Genomic DNA, 17,593 nt, shown 5'->3' with positions numbered 1-17,593 from the left:
GCAGGCAGCGAGCGTGGTTGCAGCGGGATCGGATACCGCTGAGCGCCACAGCAGTGGGAGCAAACGTGAAAAAAACAGATTCCTGCTTGGTTTCTCGTCCCTTAAAATGCTTTTGGAGCTGCCATCAGACTAATCGCACTTTTCAGGGCAAGGGACCGAGTGCCTTTGGATTAGGAGAGGCATGCAGACAGCAGGTTGGATTTCAGAGATATAAACAAAACCAAAAGGGCACAATGGAAAGTTTCCTAGGCACAAATCAGGGCTCAAGGGACCAGAAACCGAAGCAGAGCTTACCTGCCTTCAACCTTTTAGCATGTCTTTAGAAGCATCAGCCTGCTGCAGAGGTTGGAGAAGCAGGTGGATATGAAAACCAAACTGAATATGGAAAGATTTGTAGAGTGCTTCTTACTTTCCCCTGCCTCCTAACCATAGTCTTACACAAACTTAGGGAGCATAAAATATTACATGTAAGTGGGAGTTTTCTCTTTTCTCTATCTTTGGTATGCCAACAAGCTGGCATATTTAGCACTGCACTGCGCTATTTTTTTGCATTTACTTTCTGTTTTTGAAGATATATAAATTGCAAGAAAGGAAATAAAGTCAAGAAAGTTCAAATGCATAGCAGGAGACTAGTATTTCCATATCTAGTTAATTATATCCTAAATTGATCTTTTACAGTGTAACAAATTAGTTCTTGTCTTAACATATGGAGTATTACTGTATAACAAAAAATCCTAGTTTATGCCTAATTTTTTATTTTCCATATTAAGGCACATGCAGAGATCAGGCTGAATATTTCATGCATACGTTTGTTGCTATATGAATTTGTGAAAAGAATCTGCTGTTACATGCCAGGGTTTTTTTTCCTAGATTTTTGACTGCGGTTTTTGTTGCTCCGACTTTCCCAAATTTCTTCATTCGATAGTTTCCAGGATTGCCTGCTGGTCACATCACACAAGAACTGCTGAATGAACAGCGCACCTTCTCTCTGTAATTATGATGTTTACATTTTTTTTTTGTTGTTAAAATGATGTTTTTCTAAAGTATTTCTTTGTACATGGATAGCTCTACTAGCTCTTCACTTGGAGAGCCAGTGCTTTCCATTGCACTAGACTCCATCATAGGGTAATTGCTGGGTTCACTCTTGCACAGGAGAAGAATTTGCTACATAGCTTACACTGCCATTCTGTAGACCCGATTGTGCAATCATTTAAGCATGTGGATTCCTCCAGAAGCCTGCCTATTCCTGTAAGACTCAGTAGAGCAACAGAAATGTATAAAGCTATGTATGTGTACGGGTATTAGCAGGATTGAGGTCTCTTACTGTTACTTTCTACCTCTTAAATAGCCTTTTGCAGCTTTGATTATCCTCTGCAGAACTGTTTCAGGTTCAGAGTGACTTTATCCTTTTGATTTGCTTTGTTCCTTGAGCCTGTCACTGCAACACTCCCCTTCCAGCTTCAGAACAAAAGTACTTTTGGGAGAAGAGGCCCTGGGGGGGGGTCATGGCTCTGCTTTTCCCCCGGCAATTTGCCATCGAGCCGAGCAGAGGCAGAGTATTCTTGCTTGCTCAGTGCAGCGGCTTCAGTAACTGCACCAGCGCACGCCTAAGCCTGCCTACCGAGACCAGTCCGTTTCCTTAGCACAGGCAAGGCTGCAGACAACAGCTAGAGTTAAGGGTAGGGCTTGCCTTTTTTTTTTTTTTTTTTTTAAAATAAGTGACTTCAAATGCAAAGCATTTTCCTCAGGAGGTACATTTATCCTAAGTGGCTCTTGCTGGTTTACACACACCCTGTCCTTTCTCTTGCTTTGGAAAGTTGTTCCACTTGACTGCTCAGTTTGCCTCTGAGTCAGTGGCGGCCGGGGAATTATAAAGGCGATGAAGGCGCAGCCACATCCCAGGCAGCGTATACCAGATTTAAGCTGATTTAAAGTTGTGCAGACTGACTCCGAAACTTTCTTTGCACGAGGGACAACAACTTTTGGAAAAAGTTGCTCATTTTTTTGCCAGCAGCGTGCGCCCGGCTCAGGGAAGCTGCCGAGGTGCGCTCACCTCGTAAAGGCAACATGGTCGGGGGTGCTTGGCAGATTACTGGGCTGCTCGTTGGCGGCGTCGGCGTGATCGGGACGTTTGCCGTCACGGGCATGCCTCAGTGGAGGGTGTCTGCCTTCATCGAGAACAACATCATCGTGTTTGAGACCATTTGGGAAGGCCTGTGGATGCACTGCATCAGGCAAGCCAACGTCAGGATGCAGTGCAAGGCCTACGACTCCATGCTAGCCCTCTCGCCGGACCTGCAGGCATCCAGAGGGCTGATGTGTGCTGGGTCGGTGCTCTCGTTCCTCGCTTTCATGGTTGCCATTATCGGGATGAAGTGCACACGCTGCGTGCAGAGCAGCTGGCAAGCCAAGGGCTATATTATTCTGACGGCTGGGCTCCTCTTCATCCTGTCGGGTGCCGTGGAGCTCATTCCAGTCTGCTGGGTTGCCAACACCATCATCAGTGACTTCTACAATCCCGTGGTCAATGTTGCACAGAAAAGGGAGCTTGGAGAGGCCCTTTACCTGGGCTGGGTAGCTGCCTTCTGCCTCGTTGCTGCTGGAGCCATATTCTGTTGCTTTTGCTGCTGTTGTGAGAAAACCAGGAGTTACGGATACTCCGCACCAACTCACTACCCCACTCACAGCCAGCACTTGCACAGGAAGACTGAAAGCTCATACTCCAAAAGTCAGTATGTCTGAGTGCCTCCTGCCTTCCCCTATTTTTGAAGCATTCAATCTCTCCGGATGGATTTCAGCTTCTGCACAAAAGGGCAGCTAGAAAGGCTGCCTTTGCCTTCTGCCCCGTAACTGCAGCTCTTCGGGCTGCGTTTTGGAGCTGCGCTTACCCCCAGTGGGCTCAGCTGTGGCTAATGCTGCAGCACAGACAATCTTAATGCATGGAAAGGTGAATGTTTAATATTATTTTAATTGTAACTTGGAATAGCTTTTGGGCTGTGTGGCTTTGCTGCGGGTTGCATTTTATGTGTAAAACAGTAATAAAGGGCTTGAGGTTCCACTGTGCCATGAAATTCTGGCCTATTGCAAAGAAGAGGGAAGTTAAGCAGCTGATTTGTTGTGTTTTTTTTTTTTTTTTCTCCTGCCTGGGAAAGAGGGGATAACAGTGAATAAGGACAAGATAATAACGGTTTATAAGAAAAGCATTCACTGAGGGATTGATTTACTGTAGGTTTAATGGAAGGTTGCATGAAGAATTTATTCGGCAGAGATAGGTAAGCTGAAATATATGAAAAATATCCCTTATTTCAGAGAATAAACATAGCTCTACGTTCATCCTAAATATCATCTTTTTGGTGAAAGTTAATATTTCTTTTGTAAACCATATAGGTCAAACTCATTCGCATCCTTCTTTTTAGAAGCAGCAGTATTCCCTTGCAAACTCCTCGCAGCTTACAACGTTTTGCAATATTGTACAGATCACAAACGCTGTGTTGGGTACTTGCCGCAGGACTCTGTGATATATATATTTTTAAATAAGGGTCTTTTGTACAATGAGGCCGATATTTTTGCTGTGACCCCCTCACACCAGCATAGTTTATAGGCATAAAGAATATAAACAGTGATAGTATTTTCTCACAATTCACATTAAAACAAACTGAACAATATTTTTAATAAGGTCATGCATCCATGAAAAGCAGCAATGTAAAGAAACCAAGTCTACTGAAAAATAAATAGCTGCATACAAATTAATTTAATAAATGACCCAATTAATCAATAGTAGTAATATTTTAATAGAATTTTGTAACCAATGAATAAGGTGTAACTCCAGACCCACAGAAATCAATGGAATTTTGCCTTTGACTGAACTGGGAACACAATTAAATCTGTGGTGTTTAATGGAGAACAACATTATTGTTCTAGAGTTTGACTGACTGTTTTAAATATTTTATGGAAAGTTTTTTATGTGATCTGCAGTTCTCTAGTAAGTTTGTTGGACTGCTGCTACTTGAAATTTTGGAAGCAAATTCTTCACTTCATGAGATGAAACTCTGAACAAGCTAGAAGAAATAAAAATCTGCTTTGGAACTCTCTTCACAATGTTTACACATGTTTAAGATACATAGTAAGATGTGCTTGATTATGTAATTTTATTTGTCCCGCTCATTTTTAAGCAAATTATTTCTACATATGTGTATGTGTAATGTGCATGACCTTTCTGTAATATAGCAGTATGTGGCTTTATCTCTTTTATATTCCTTCATTAATGTCTATATGCCAGTCCAGTCTCTTTTTTGGGGGGAAGAGAGCGGAGGAGAAAACCTGTTGTTAGTGGCACTTTGTGAATATCCTACAGAGAACCCACAGCTAGAACACCAGAGTTTATAACCATGTCTCTAACAAAGTCACCTGCCCAGTTCAGCCCTCTAAAATGTAGGTACAAGATCTTCCTCAGAAGACTACATGTATATGTACTGGTGCACTGTAGTTTTCTCTGCCATCAAAACATGGAGTGACTCATACAGTAATCATCTACAGGTTTGAGGGAAGCCTCAATGAAAAGTGAGATAAGCATGACATCTCTGTAAAAGCCCTGTGTACATTGAACACTACTGCTACATCGGATGGTATTGTCTGTTCCTGGTAAAGCACACACTGATCTAGTCGTACAAACAAAAGAACATATAAGAAGACTATAAGAAGACTTCCAAAACTGTCCACAGGGCTAACAGGAACATAAGCCCAATGGACTGTGAGTGGGACCTGAAGTTTTTGAAAATCTGCCTTAGAGATCCTATATATGCTGCAAACAATCACCTTATTAGAACATTATTCACCTTATTATAACATATACATACTCCCCCTTAAATACTTCCCATGCACATCCAGCCGTTTCCTTTAAATTTTATCTCACCCATATGCCATATCTTCAGGAGAACTGAAATGCAAGCTTCCATTTTAAACAGTGCTGGCTTCCCTCAGATTTGTGCATTAAATAAACCCTGAGTAGTCTGAGCAGAGGGTCCCATCTAAAGGCATATATCCACGCACAAGCCAACTGCCTGAAGCAATAAACTTTCAAATATTATATCCTGTAATTTAAAACTCATTTTCATGCTTACAGACAAGAGGAATTATTTGGGAAATAAGCAGTGTTGCCTCCATAAATGAAACCAAGGCTGTCTAGCTTGTTCCCCTTTGCCCAGCACTTTGGGCGCAGGTACTCCTTCCTGCAATGTAAAATGGATGTGGAGCCTTTCCAGGTCCACCTGGTGCCCTCTGCGCTGCGTAAACGAATGCACAGCTGGCAGGTCAGGGACGAGTAATGCTCGTTTAACTCAGATGAGGGAAGGTTCAAGATGTCAATCACCGCTCCATGATTGAACAACCGGGCTTTCGTTTATAACGAGCCTCCCGTGGAATTCTCCCACCGGTGCTGCACCTGTTGTGGGGGTCTGGAGGGTAGAGCTGCCACCTGCGCTGCTGGGCACTGCTCTCATCAGGCAGCGAGGGGTTGAACACACGGCTGGCAGCAGAGCCGCAGTTTCGGGAGCTGTTTTGTGCAGGCGAGGCAGAGCCGTAAGAGAGCCTGAGTGTGCGTGAGCTCCCGTTTTGCAATTTTAGATGAGAGTGAATCATCCGACACGTGAGGTTATCACACATCTGCAAATCCAGCGAGGGCAGCTGCATATCATGGATTTGTCTGTCTCTTTAAGGTGCTGTCCTGAACAGGTGGTGTGCTCCCCCACGTTTTTGAATATACATGGTGCCTATATGTAAGAGTTTATCTGCGGGCTGCTTGCTTTCTGTTCGACTCTCAAACATAACTGGTAAATAGAAAATGGAGCAGGGAGAGATTAGGAGAGGCCATACCTTGGGCCTCACAGCCAGGAAGGCTCATTCCTGAAATCTAAGAATGGCCTTACTGTGTCAGCCTGGGGATGTATGGAGATCTGCTGCTGCCACTGCCAGGGGCAGGTGCCTACAGAGCAGCAGGAGACCAAGGCCAGTGGACAGTTGGGCTTGGAGGTACAGTCCCTACTTCCAGCCTCCTGTACTCAGGGTATCTTCGTGCTAAAGGAGACAGCAGGCTTGTCTGGGATTTAAGTCCGTCACCAAGAGGCATACTCTGACCCCACACAGCCGATACAGTGGGCTTTGTGAGCGTGAGGCACCATGCACAGCTCTGCTTTCCTGCTGGGCTGGAAGAAGGGCAGTGCTGGGTAACTCCAGTCCTGTGAAGGTCCTGGCCAGTACCTACAGCCCTGACACAGGCATGTCCACTACCCCCGTCTTGCCTTGCAGAGCAGGGTTGAGCCCCTCAACCAACACCTGCCTCAGTTCTGCATTTTGTGTGCTTCTAGCCCTTGGACTTTGCCTGTGACTCTACCATGGATCAAGCCCTAGGCAGCAAAGCAAGCTGACTCCTTGCTAACTATGCTGCCTCCCCATTCATCCCGCCACCCCATGGAGCTGGTGGCCAGAATACTTTCCTGCAAAGTCTCAGCGAGGAACAGATACCTAAGGGGTATAGGCCATTGGCAGTCCTGAATATGTGTTGCTTGAGAAATTAGAAGGCTGATGCCAACTAGTTTACCTGGGTACCGTCAAGAGTTCCATCAGCACCATCAATTCCTTTCACTGAGGGGAGGTGGTCCATGTAGGGCCAAAGAGGACAGACAGGAGGAGAAGACAGTGTGAGTGGAGTGCACTAGAAAAGGTGATATCCATTGCTCTTATCAATGAATAAATTCGCCAAAATTATTCTTGAGAGACATTTGTGCAATAAAAACTTCCAGAGGAGGCTACTCTGCAGTGTCCTTAGCAATCTCTCCCAGTATTTAATTATAATTTTCATTAAAAAAGGTTTTCATGAAGCTTAAACTAAATCTTCCCACCGCAGGCTAAGGCTGCACCATTATTTCTTGTCCCATCAGCAGCAGGCATAGAAAACAGACTACTTCTGTCCTTTGAAGCAGGCATCCTCTTCCATATTGCAGGACTGTTACCATCTGATCTCTTGAATCTCTCTTGCTTAGCTTAATCGTCTCTGATTCTTTCCTCACTGGCATGCTCGTTAAATTTCTCCCCATACTGGTTTACTTCCTCTGGTTGTTTTTGGCTGCTCCACCTCTTTCTTTAAGTTTGATGCCCAAAACTGCACAAAGAATGATGGAGGAAGTCTAACCACTGCTGAGCACACTGAATATACTTATTGCATGGGGTAAATGATTCACAAACCCAAGCAAATACCTTCCTTGAATATGTTAAATGCATTGCACTTCTATTATTCCAGGCCTCAAGATCACCAGCTTCCCTGCGCTGTGGGACTTAATCATTGACAGTACATTGACCAGATGGGTGTCTAATGCAAATTTCCTTGCTGCAGTTCCTCCTTTATTGCTAGATCCCTGAGGGTAATAAGATGAGTCCCTAGAGAAATCCTTGGCTCCAGCAGTAGCAGAAATCAATGCCTGGAAATAAGAACATGATAGTTCTCCTTCCAATATATCCTTCTGTTGTTTTACTCATAGATTTTGCATCCACATTATATTATTTTTACTCTTCTCCACGTCTTCAGTGTCTCTCTTAATTTCCCACTGCTGTGTCAGATGGTTTAATAAGGTCCAAATGGATTAGATTTTCTCAACTTTTATTTTCTAGAAAATGTTACCAAACAAAACCAGAATCTATTTTTGTTAAGTCCATGCTGTATTTTATTTAACTTTTCATTTACTTCTAGGTACTTATTCCTTTCTTTGTAATGGATTTTAAATCATATACCGTTAGATTCTGACTAACGGGTTTCTAGTTGTGCACAGGGTTTTCCACCTCCCCACTCATTCCCTTAGTTTCTCTGTTCTCCAGGCACAGAGTATCACTCCCGGTAACAGTCCTTGCTACCAGATTTGGAATGGCACATGCTGAATTTCCTTCAGTGGAAATTACTCTCTTTCTTCAGTTTGTGCTTATAAAGATTTGGAGTTTTTTATCTACCTTGGCTACAGTATTTTATTTCTGTCTTGCTCTTGTTCTATATCCTTGTTGTTACTTAAATTTGAAGAGGAGGGCTAACTACCTTTCTTAGACTCATACAGCATAGCATGCCTCTTCTCTTGCTATTCTGTATTATTTGTATGCCTGTAGCACCTTTTATTATTCTATTTTTTGAAAATCCTAATTTGGATTGACTTCTATTGAGTCTAATTATCCCCTTACTTTTTCTGACCTCTTAGATATATTTTCTTTGCTGGTTGGTTACCTTTTCTGTTCTTCTACCTTCTCTGTGGAGTTATTCATCCAGTGGAGTATCAACCACATTCCTACAAGTCTTTCCTTTCCTTCCCCATGGGACTTATATTCCAGACACTTCCTAAGGAATTTTTAAGCCTCATCCACATTCACATCCCTAAGCTGTTCGGTCTAATTAATAAAGAATAATGTGATCAGGATTAGAGGAGTTGTTCCCCCTCAATGCTCCAGGCACTTTCACCTCATTGGCAAAGGTCTTCTGCAGAGATACAGATCCTCTCATCTTAATGATCCTTAACATACCATTTTCTGCCTCACAATATGAGCCTTGTTCCATTCCAACATAAAAACATCAGATTGGCCGAGGCCTTCCCCTCCTCCATTTTATACTTGTTTTTAAGTCAGTCGGCACATATCAGACTATTGATTTCTATGTTTTTCCCTTTCCCTTCCCTAACTTGAGCCCCTTAACTCCCAACACATGGTTGGTAGAAAGAGTTACTAGATATTCCTTCTTCTTCTGAAGTATTGCACTCTGTGCTACACATTTCAGATCTGGAGTGAAAGCAGCTATGATTCATGATGCTGGAGAGGGTGTTCTGAGACCAAGTGACAAACATTAATAGCTTCCTGCAAAATACTCCTGCTTCGGTCCCTGTGCCAGCACCAATCCAAAGTGATTTATGACTTCCAGGAAAAAGTTCTTTTGTGTGAGTGCAGGAACAGCTGGTTGGCTGGGCAGGGCTTCCCTTCTCCTCTGCATCTTCTCCTCTCCCTGTTTGAAGGGGAAGCGAGGTAAATCGGAAGATGAACTCTGCCAGCTACACAGGCCCAACAGGCAGGGGCTATGATACTCCTTCCTAGGGGATGCTCAGCTTCCCAGCCCGGGAAAGTCAGCTGGGATGTCCCAAGGAACAGGTGAATCCCAGTCCTAATGAGGGAGGAGTAATGGAACGTCCTGACCAGAAGCAGAGAGGTTTGATAAAGGATGCTGGATTTGGGTAGAGAGTGCAAAATGGGAGTGTGGGGGTAAGGGGGATGACCCTGCTGTGGGCTGAAATGCCAGGTTTGAGGGTGTCATTGGGTGCACAAGGTTGGGCCTGGTGATGGTAAAGCTTATGCTGCTAGGGTTTATTTTGGAGGTGGAAATTAACAGTGTGGTTAGTTATATTCTGGAGGTAGGATTTGAGAGAGGGCAAAAAGTGAGTGGGACAGGACTGGACAGGAAGGAACCCAAATTATGGCTGAGAAAGATGGGAAAAAAAATGTGTTGTTCAAAGTTGGAGACTTACTTGTTTAGTTAGCTGCACTACTTGTTTACTGGAAAGCTGGTTCAAGGGTATGTTATTATACTGTTCTCCAAAAGCAATCTTTCTTGGGGATTCTGAGCCTGAGAGCTTGTTTCAAAGAGTATCAGGTAGTCTAATAAAAGCTATTACCTCTTTCTACAAACGCCTCATCTCGTCTATCTTTAGGCCATCAGTGTCACAATATACCTTCATCTCCTCTTTTATTCCATCACAGTAAGTCATGTAAATAAAGGAGTTCCTCTGTGATTCACCCAGTAATAGCCTAACTGCATACCCTGCTGCTAACCCTTAAGAAAACAATCAATACTACCTTGGGAATTTGCCACTGTTATATTTCCAACAGCTTAATGTGAACTGTGTAATCAAATGCCCCCCGCCCCCCCCCCCCCCCCCGAATGCTTTGAGGTCCTGTCTTTAAACAGCAAAGTAAGATAACATATTTTCTGGCAGTTTCTATTTCTATCAGGATGGCTGCTCCCTGTATGCAAGTATTGAGGTGACAAACACCTTGTAAAAGCCTGAAGCAGTTTAGATGGATTAAATACTCAAAGGAGTATTTAATATTTTATTACTGTAGGGTTTTATTACACTGAACGCGAGTTCATTCACAGTGTCCAGGAGGCAGGCTTCGTCAGACATGGAATATCATTAAGAGTTTGGCACTTTTGTCAGGCTGTGAATTTCAGGCATGCTGAGGAAGATGACGGAAAACAAATATTAGTTCTTTTCAATTCAACTGTCAGTCATGGGTTGCCTCAAAGCTAGAGTTAGAGGTCAGCACCCAAGTACAGAGCCTGCTATGTGTCTGGGGCAATCCCTCTCCAAGCTACACCGAGCAGATGTTTCTTACACTCCAAAATGTGCCACGCTTGAAGAGAAGGGGAAGGAGATGTGCCTTCATCTTTAAACATATGTGCAGGCATCAATATTAAAGTTAACACAAATAAAAATGCCTCTTTCAGTCCATTTTCTCCTGAATTAAAACAACCAAACCTTTTGCTTCACCAATAGGCTGAAAATACAGTAGTCAATCAAAATACCATAGAAAGTAAAGAAACAATTAACTCAACTATGATTTCATTGACCAGCCCTTGTAAATAGCCAAAAACAAAGTGATTACCCCGGCATGTAATGAATGGACTAGTGGAAGACACAGGCAGGGAGGAACTGATGCCATCCACATGTTTCCCAAACAAATGATCTGCAGACAATCCTATTTGTTGTATGCTTAAAACAGATTTTGCATGTAGAGGATGATCTAGGTCTGCATGGCTTCACCCAGCACCTCTGACCAAGGGGACAGGATGTGGAGGGACTGCAGAGCCACAGCCTGCTGGACTCCTCATTGCCAGACTCTGCAGGTGGTTGGGCAGCTTTGCAGCCTTCCTGCATAACTGCAGCCTCTGGGAGGTTAAGAGACTTAACTGTAACTCTTAGTAATCACTAATCTAAAGAGATTTAACTGTAACTCTTAGTGATCACTAATCTAAAGTGTGCTTTTGATAAATCTGCATATTTGCCTGTTCCAAAAATGCGACTGAACTCTAAATGTAGCTCATTAGCCTGTAGCATAACCAGCCTATCTATTCTTGATGAGAGCTCATAATGAACTATGTACATTATAGTTGTACATTTGTACAAGATTAAAATATATTTGTCTATATATAGATGCATGTGTATGTATAAGGACTCTAAAATTCAAGGTACATAGAAGATATACAAAGAGGAATGAAACCTGCTTTCTGGGAGGCAATTACATGTTTACATTATTGATGCTTATAATAAATTAAGCACTGGGGATCATTGACAGGTTCTGTTAATCATGTGGACTGGAGATGCTCTACTTCCTCCTTTACAAGAGGCGTCAGCATTTTAAAAGCTAGGGAGGGAACAGAAGGTGTTGCCCCAGGAGAAGATTCAAATGAACATCCTGATTTGAAGGGAAGAAAAAAATGTAAATCTGAACAGAGATCTAGGGAAAGATTAGGTGTAAAGGCTACGTGCTTCCTCAGTTGCCTATTTTCCTCTTTGAAGGCAAATTTTGGGGTGGACATATTTGCCTAAGAACTGGTATTCTTGTCTTGAGGCAGGTAAGCATCCAAATAACGTAACAGATGGATGATACACAGAATGAGGAGACTTCTAAAGTCTAGTCAGGTGTAAATGGGGGATTCCTTTTATTTCTTCCCACCTGACACTAAAGCCATTGTATCTGCCATGCCCATCATGTAAACATGTATTTAATTTCTATTTTAAGAGCTGTCTGTTTTTCGGAGTGTTTTGAAGTAACTCAGACAACTAAGCATTTCTGTCCGAGAGGTGAGGTGAGTCTTTAAATGGAGGTACGGTTCTCTAGCATGTACAAGGGAGTGAGAGCTCACTCCAGGCTGATTCAAACACAGGACTTTTCTGCAAAAGATAATTCTTCCAGTGATTAGCAAAGCCAGGGACTGATTGGCATTTAAGAGATTGATGAGATTTCACAGTCCTTATAAGTTTCCAAGATATTGGTAATAAGTGTTTCTTGATTTTTTTTTTTCAACCAGTCTCCTGTAGCTCATTTTCATTTCTGAAATTTATCTTCAAGTTTCAAAACTGCCATTTATTGGTTTCCCTTTCCTGCTTCCTTCCCCTGGGGTTTCAGTTAACAAGAACCATCCTGCCACTGGACAGTACATGTAGCGGTGTAGCTTGGGTGTTCCTCTTTTACGCCTACACCGACACTGGATGTCACTCACCATAGGTACTACTTCCGATTAAAGATCAAAAAACCACTCAACCATTTAGCACTCTCTGGATGCATTGCTACACAACCAGTATATGACGCATTTTAATAGTACTTCTGGGTGGGAACAGTTTATCTTCTATACAAACCATGCCCTGACTGTCACAGAGTGTAATTTTATGCACAACCTTAATGTCTGACCCTCCCAGAGTCGTGTAAGGAAAAATGATTTCAGAGCAATCCTGCTAGAAAAGGCAGTCAGATAAACAGATTCAGGACATTAGGCATGATCTGTTCTCCAGCTGTGTATACCTTCAAGAGCTGGCTGCCTGAAAATGTTGGACAAAGAGTTTTTCTGCTGAAAAAATAACATTTAAATTCTAGTTTTGAGAGGGCTTTTCCATAACAAGTTGATTTATTTTGAAGTTAAAATAACAAATGAAAAAACAGTTTTGAGAATTCAGAGGAAAAAAAAGTCCTACAAGATGAATGGAGACTGCACTCAAGTTAAATAGCACAGGTCTTGTGTGCAGTCTTCTAATGGAGTAGTCTCCTGCCAGGGAAAGGACTTTCTTTTAGACAGGTAGCCATCTATGACTTCTGAGTTCATCTCTACCACCTCCTTCTCTGTGGCATCGAGCAAAGTGCCTTAACTTTTCTGCATCACAGGATTCTTTTTCTATGTCTACAGAAGAGTGATGCAATATTCATCTCTCTATAAGAACAAATCTGATAATTTATTTAGTTTCTAAAGGTTACATTTCACACCTTCACTGAAGACATTTTTTCTCTCCAGATTCCTGCTGGCAGCCTTGAAGGCAAAATTGAATTGTCCAGATTCCTTGGGAGTATTTTCCACATGAACATGTAACATTATAGTATATAACTTGCATTATCTGGGACTTCTTCCTTACAGTTAGTAAATGTAGGAAGGAGGGTATTTTGTGGGCTGTGAGTGGTTTAGGTGGGCAATTCACTTTTCACGGGTTTTAGCTTTTGCTTTGAATATGTCGTGTAGGCACCTAAGGCTGTAACTAAATTAATACCATCAAAGGCAATGTCTGACAGTTCCAAACACACAGCCCACAACACTACAACCCACAAGCAATCGAAGAATATGTCTTTCTTTGACAGCACTTCTAGGGGCCTAATTTGTCTTTAGTGGGCCAACACTTTTTATTTTTTTCTAGCCCCATTGGTTCAAAGAGCTGGAGTAATCAGAAACACATCAATTTCAGCAACACCCATGAGTTGTCATCATATATTATTATCTCAAGGTAGGGAGAAGAAAGTAAAAAACCCATAATGCAGCAGTTATTCCTAACTTGCCCAAGGCAAATCAGTCCTTGGCGTGCATTTTTGTCCAGGCTTGTAGCTATCTGTGCAGGCTGAGATACATGCTTGTGGGAGGGATCTCCGAATTCTTTCAAGGTGCATTTTACACTGAAAGAGAAGCTTATCCTTTTCATATTAGACAATTGTCCCCCAACCCCTCCTAATGTTACCTGGGGAATATTATTAGTATGGAACATAGTGACAACACTATCCTTCTAATGGGGAGATAGTCTCATAGAGGATTATTTCCTAACAGCGACCTTACTCGTGTATTCAAAAGCAAAAGCTGTGAAACTCTGCCAGCTATTTTGTCATCCTTGTGAATTATGCAGCTGGTAGAGTAAAGCTTTGATGTTGATTGGAATACTTGACTTTCCTGTACCTGTCTAATATCATGATTATACTTTTGTATTTGATCAAAATGAGGAATCTACATTAAAGAGCTACACCAAGTACCTCCTAGCTTGATTTAAGGAAAAAATCAGATGTTTTCCCAGGGCTGTAGCACTTAGAAAATAAGTCCCACTCAAAGTCCAAGTTTAGCTTTTGTCATAAGAGCAACTGTAATGACCTATTTTACATAATATTTTAACAGATGGAAGTTCAGTCTTTCTGTACTAAATTTCAACATAGCTGCAATCCTGCAGTTAAGAAATTATTAGCCCTGCAATTAGGTACCTTTAATTGAATCCCTGACACTTAATTATAACATCACTACAGACACACTACGAGAAGCAGTAAAATCAACCATGACACACCCCTCCTATTTTCCCATTGGCTGGAAACTTGCTAGGCTTGATGGGTAGGAGCTGTAGTCAGAGAGGATTTCAAAGCAAATAAATAGCAAGTCCTTCTAGCCAGTCACAAATGGATTTCCACCCATCTGAGCCTCAGACTGGAGCGAGCTGCTTTTAAAAAAAAACATCATCTTGCCATATGAGGAAACTACTGGAGAAAATATTCCCTCTTATACTTTGTATTTCTTCTATGAAAAAGTGATTTTGGAAGACTTTCTAGGCCACCTCACTTGAGGTGTCTTTTTCAGAAGAAGCATGGCTTGCTGTGTGTTACAAATCACTGGTCTAATATTCGGAGGTGTCGGCATGGTTGGGACTTTGGCAGCCACAGTTATGCCGCAGTGGAGAGTTTCTGCCTACGTTGATAGCAACATTGTGGTGTTTGAGACCCTCTGGGAAGGACTGTGGATGGACTGCATAAGTCAGCTGGGCATCAGGCTGCAGTGCAAATTCTACGATTCTGTCCTGGCTCTCCCTCCACCCTTGGAGGCATTCAGAGCCCTCATGTGCATTGCAGTTGTCCTGTCAGTCATTTCCTTTTTGATGGCCGTTATTGGTGTGAAGTACACTCACAGGACGAAGGAGGATCCCCAGGGCATCAGTATCTTCATACTGGCAGCTGGAGTTGCCTTTCTCTTGACAGGCATCGTCATTCTGATCCCCGTGTCCTGGACTGGAGGTAGCATCATTCGTGACTTCTATGACCCAAAAGTCCCTATGCCACTGAAACGAGAACTAGGAGCTGCTCTCTATGTGGGCTGGGTGAGCACGGCACTTCTCATCGCTGCAGGAGCAATGTACTGTATCTTCTGGTGCTGGGCTGATACATCCTCAAAATCCAGGTATCCATCGCTTTCCCATCACAGATTGCACAAACCTGACTTTGCAGGAGGGCCGTCCCTAAGTGTGCATGCCTATGTGTAGTTGCTACATGTGATCTTTCTGCTTAGCATTTGATAAGTACCGATTGACTTCAGTGTCTAATTAAACTGTGATTATGTAATGGAGGAACAATTTTGTTCATTTGCTATTTACTATTGACATACATATCTGCTCTCTTAACACGCTTGCAGGAAATTTTATTACCTGGGCATTATGTTAGAGCACAGTCAGAAAAAAGATCTCACCTTTTTATGGGAATGAAGAATGGCATGGGAACAGCAGAAGCCAGGATTCTCTCAGAGAAGACGAACAGCATATGGTTGGGCTGGCAGCAAGGCAGCTGCTGTGCAGTAGCATCACTGCCCCCCTCTAAACCCATGATGTGCAAAAGGAGCAGTGCATTTTGCTCTAAGGTGAAGTCTTTATAAGGACTGCTCTAGGACAGTGGTGAGAAGCATGGAGTTGACAGCATGGCTGAAGTAGCTGATTAACCAACAGAGAAGCCCTCAGCAATATTGGTATACAAATGTTCATGCTTTCCCATCAGAGGCCTCTATGATTGACTATGGATTTCATAGATGCTTGTGGAGTTGATGTATCCTTCTTATCTCTTCTGCAGGGCACAGAATCCAGCTCATGGAATAACAAAATTTTTAATCACTTCACCAGACTTTGCCATGAATGAATTAGCTTTCTGTTCCTTGCTACCTCTTTCTTTTATGGCTTCTCCTGTTCTATAGGTAGCACCTACTCCTCTATAAAATTCAGGACAGACCATCTGTTTTTATGCACTTTAAAGGACTGTGCTAAAGCCAAGTACAATTAAACAAGCCAGGCAATGTAAATGTGTGCCGCTTGCCTGTTGGAGGATCCAGAGTTCCTGCCTGCATCTTCCATCACACCCACAGAAGCCAAGCCCTAATGTGGTTCTGACTGCTTTGTGTTCGCAAGACTTATTTTAAAATGTAGGATGAGTAGTCTGATGCATATCTGTCCGCTGTGCAGAATTCAGCAGAATTCAGCAGTATTTACAGTTGTGCTTTTTTTTTTTCCCCACACCTGAGAACTTGGAACCTGCTTTTGGCAGTGTGCATGTCACAATGTTGATAAATGACTGAAGAACTTCCAGTTCAAAACAGTTTTTCTGATTCTTTACACAGTAGTAATGGATAGTACCATTTCACTGATAATTTCAAGACACAGGTACTCAGTTTGATCCTTTTCTGTTCCTGTGACTGGTATCTGAAAAAAGGGTGTAATGACTTTTCAAGTTGGGCAGAGCAATGCTTCTATATATTCATTTGACTCTTCACTTTGAAGCAGAACATGGAAAGCTGCATTTAATTAAACAAGCCTTTTATTAACTTGACTGCAGATGAACCTAAATGAAACAGTGCTGTCGAACATGGATATTCATTACGTATATTAGCTAATGTACATTTACGTTTAAGACATCTATCTCAGATCTTTCGGTGGGAATTTTCTAGTAACCAGAAAACAGGTTTAATTATCCTGCTTGTCACTTGTGCAGTCAAATCTGCACTTACTAATTCCAGATGAGCATTTAAGAGAACATTTGTAAGTAGGTTTTCTACTATTAAAACATAGATATTTTTTATGTTGTCTTAAAGCCACTGATGCCAGTCACAGCAGCTGTCATTGGGTCAGATAGCTCATTTCAGTGGAGTCATTCTGTTGACTTTGGTAATAATTTTGAATACCCTGAGGACCTCCACCTATTATTTTATTGTATTTATGACCTATAATACATATTTTGTTTATTAAGGAACTATTTGGGTAAGCCAGAATTGCACTTTTTGGATTTATTTAACTATGACACTTCTGATTAACAATGCAGAGGATGAAGACATTTGCAATGCAAATTTGATACATATTTATACATAGGTAATGGATTTAAATGATGACGTGTTCAGTGTAATGCAACTTTATGCAGATTTAAGTGCTTAAGGAGTAATTAAGTGCAGTTTTATATAATATTAATTAAAGGATCTTGAATGCTTTCCCTATCAGTGGGTTCATCTAGAAATCAGATTTGAACTGGGTGTGCCATTTACAGTAGTAACTTTATTTTCAAAGAGTTGAAAGATAAAACTTCTTTATTTGAGCATTTAACATTAAAGAAAACCTAAGCTTTTTACATCTAACATTAACACCTGATGGATGCATATTCCTCCATTTTTCTCTTTTACCAGTTGATTAAAAGATCAAACAAAAATCTCTAAGCTCAGACAACCTTGTGCTTGCGTGTGGGTTTGGAATCTGACCTTGATTCC

At 42.0% G+C, this 17,593-nt stretch overlaps 2 protein-coding genes across 2 annotated transcripts; both read left to right on the top strand.

The window, feature by feature from the left end:
• Nucleotides 1–635: 635 nt before the first annotated feature.
• On the top strand, nucleotides 636–2,742 carry LOC309413016 (claudin-8-like; the record flags this gene model as incomplete). Its single annotated transcript, XM_082010084.1, has 1 exon — nucleotides 636–2,742. Exon 1 carries the CDS (start codon nucleotides 2,068–2,070, stop codon nucleotides 2,740–2,742), a length of 675 nt encoding a protein of 224 aa, XP_081866210.1. The 5' UTR covers nucleotides 636–2,067.
• An 11,930-nt stretch (nucleotides 2,743–14,672) lies between these two features.
• LOC309416980 (claudin-8-like) lies at nucleotides 14,673–15,341 on the top strand (the record flags this gene model as incomplete). Its single annotated transcript, XM_082014367.1, has 1 exon — nucleotides 14,673–15,341. One exon carries the CDS (start codon nucleotides 14,673–14,675, stop codon nucleotides 15,339–15,341), a length of 669 nt encoding a protein of 222 aa, XP_081870493.1.
• Between the last annotated feature and the right edge of the window lie 2,252 nt (nucleotides 15,342–17,593).

The sequence above is a fragment of the Phaethon aethereus genome (assembly GCF_964289735.1).
Source record: "Phaethon aethereus genome assembly, chromosome: 1".
Classification (NCBI taxonomy): Eukaryota; Metazoa; Chordata; class Aves; order Phaethontiformes; family Phaethontidae; genus Phaethon; species Phaethon aethereus.
The sequence above is the reverse complement of the archived record's forward strand: the minus strand, read 5'-3'. Positions and strand labels throughout refer to the sequence as shown.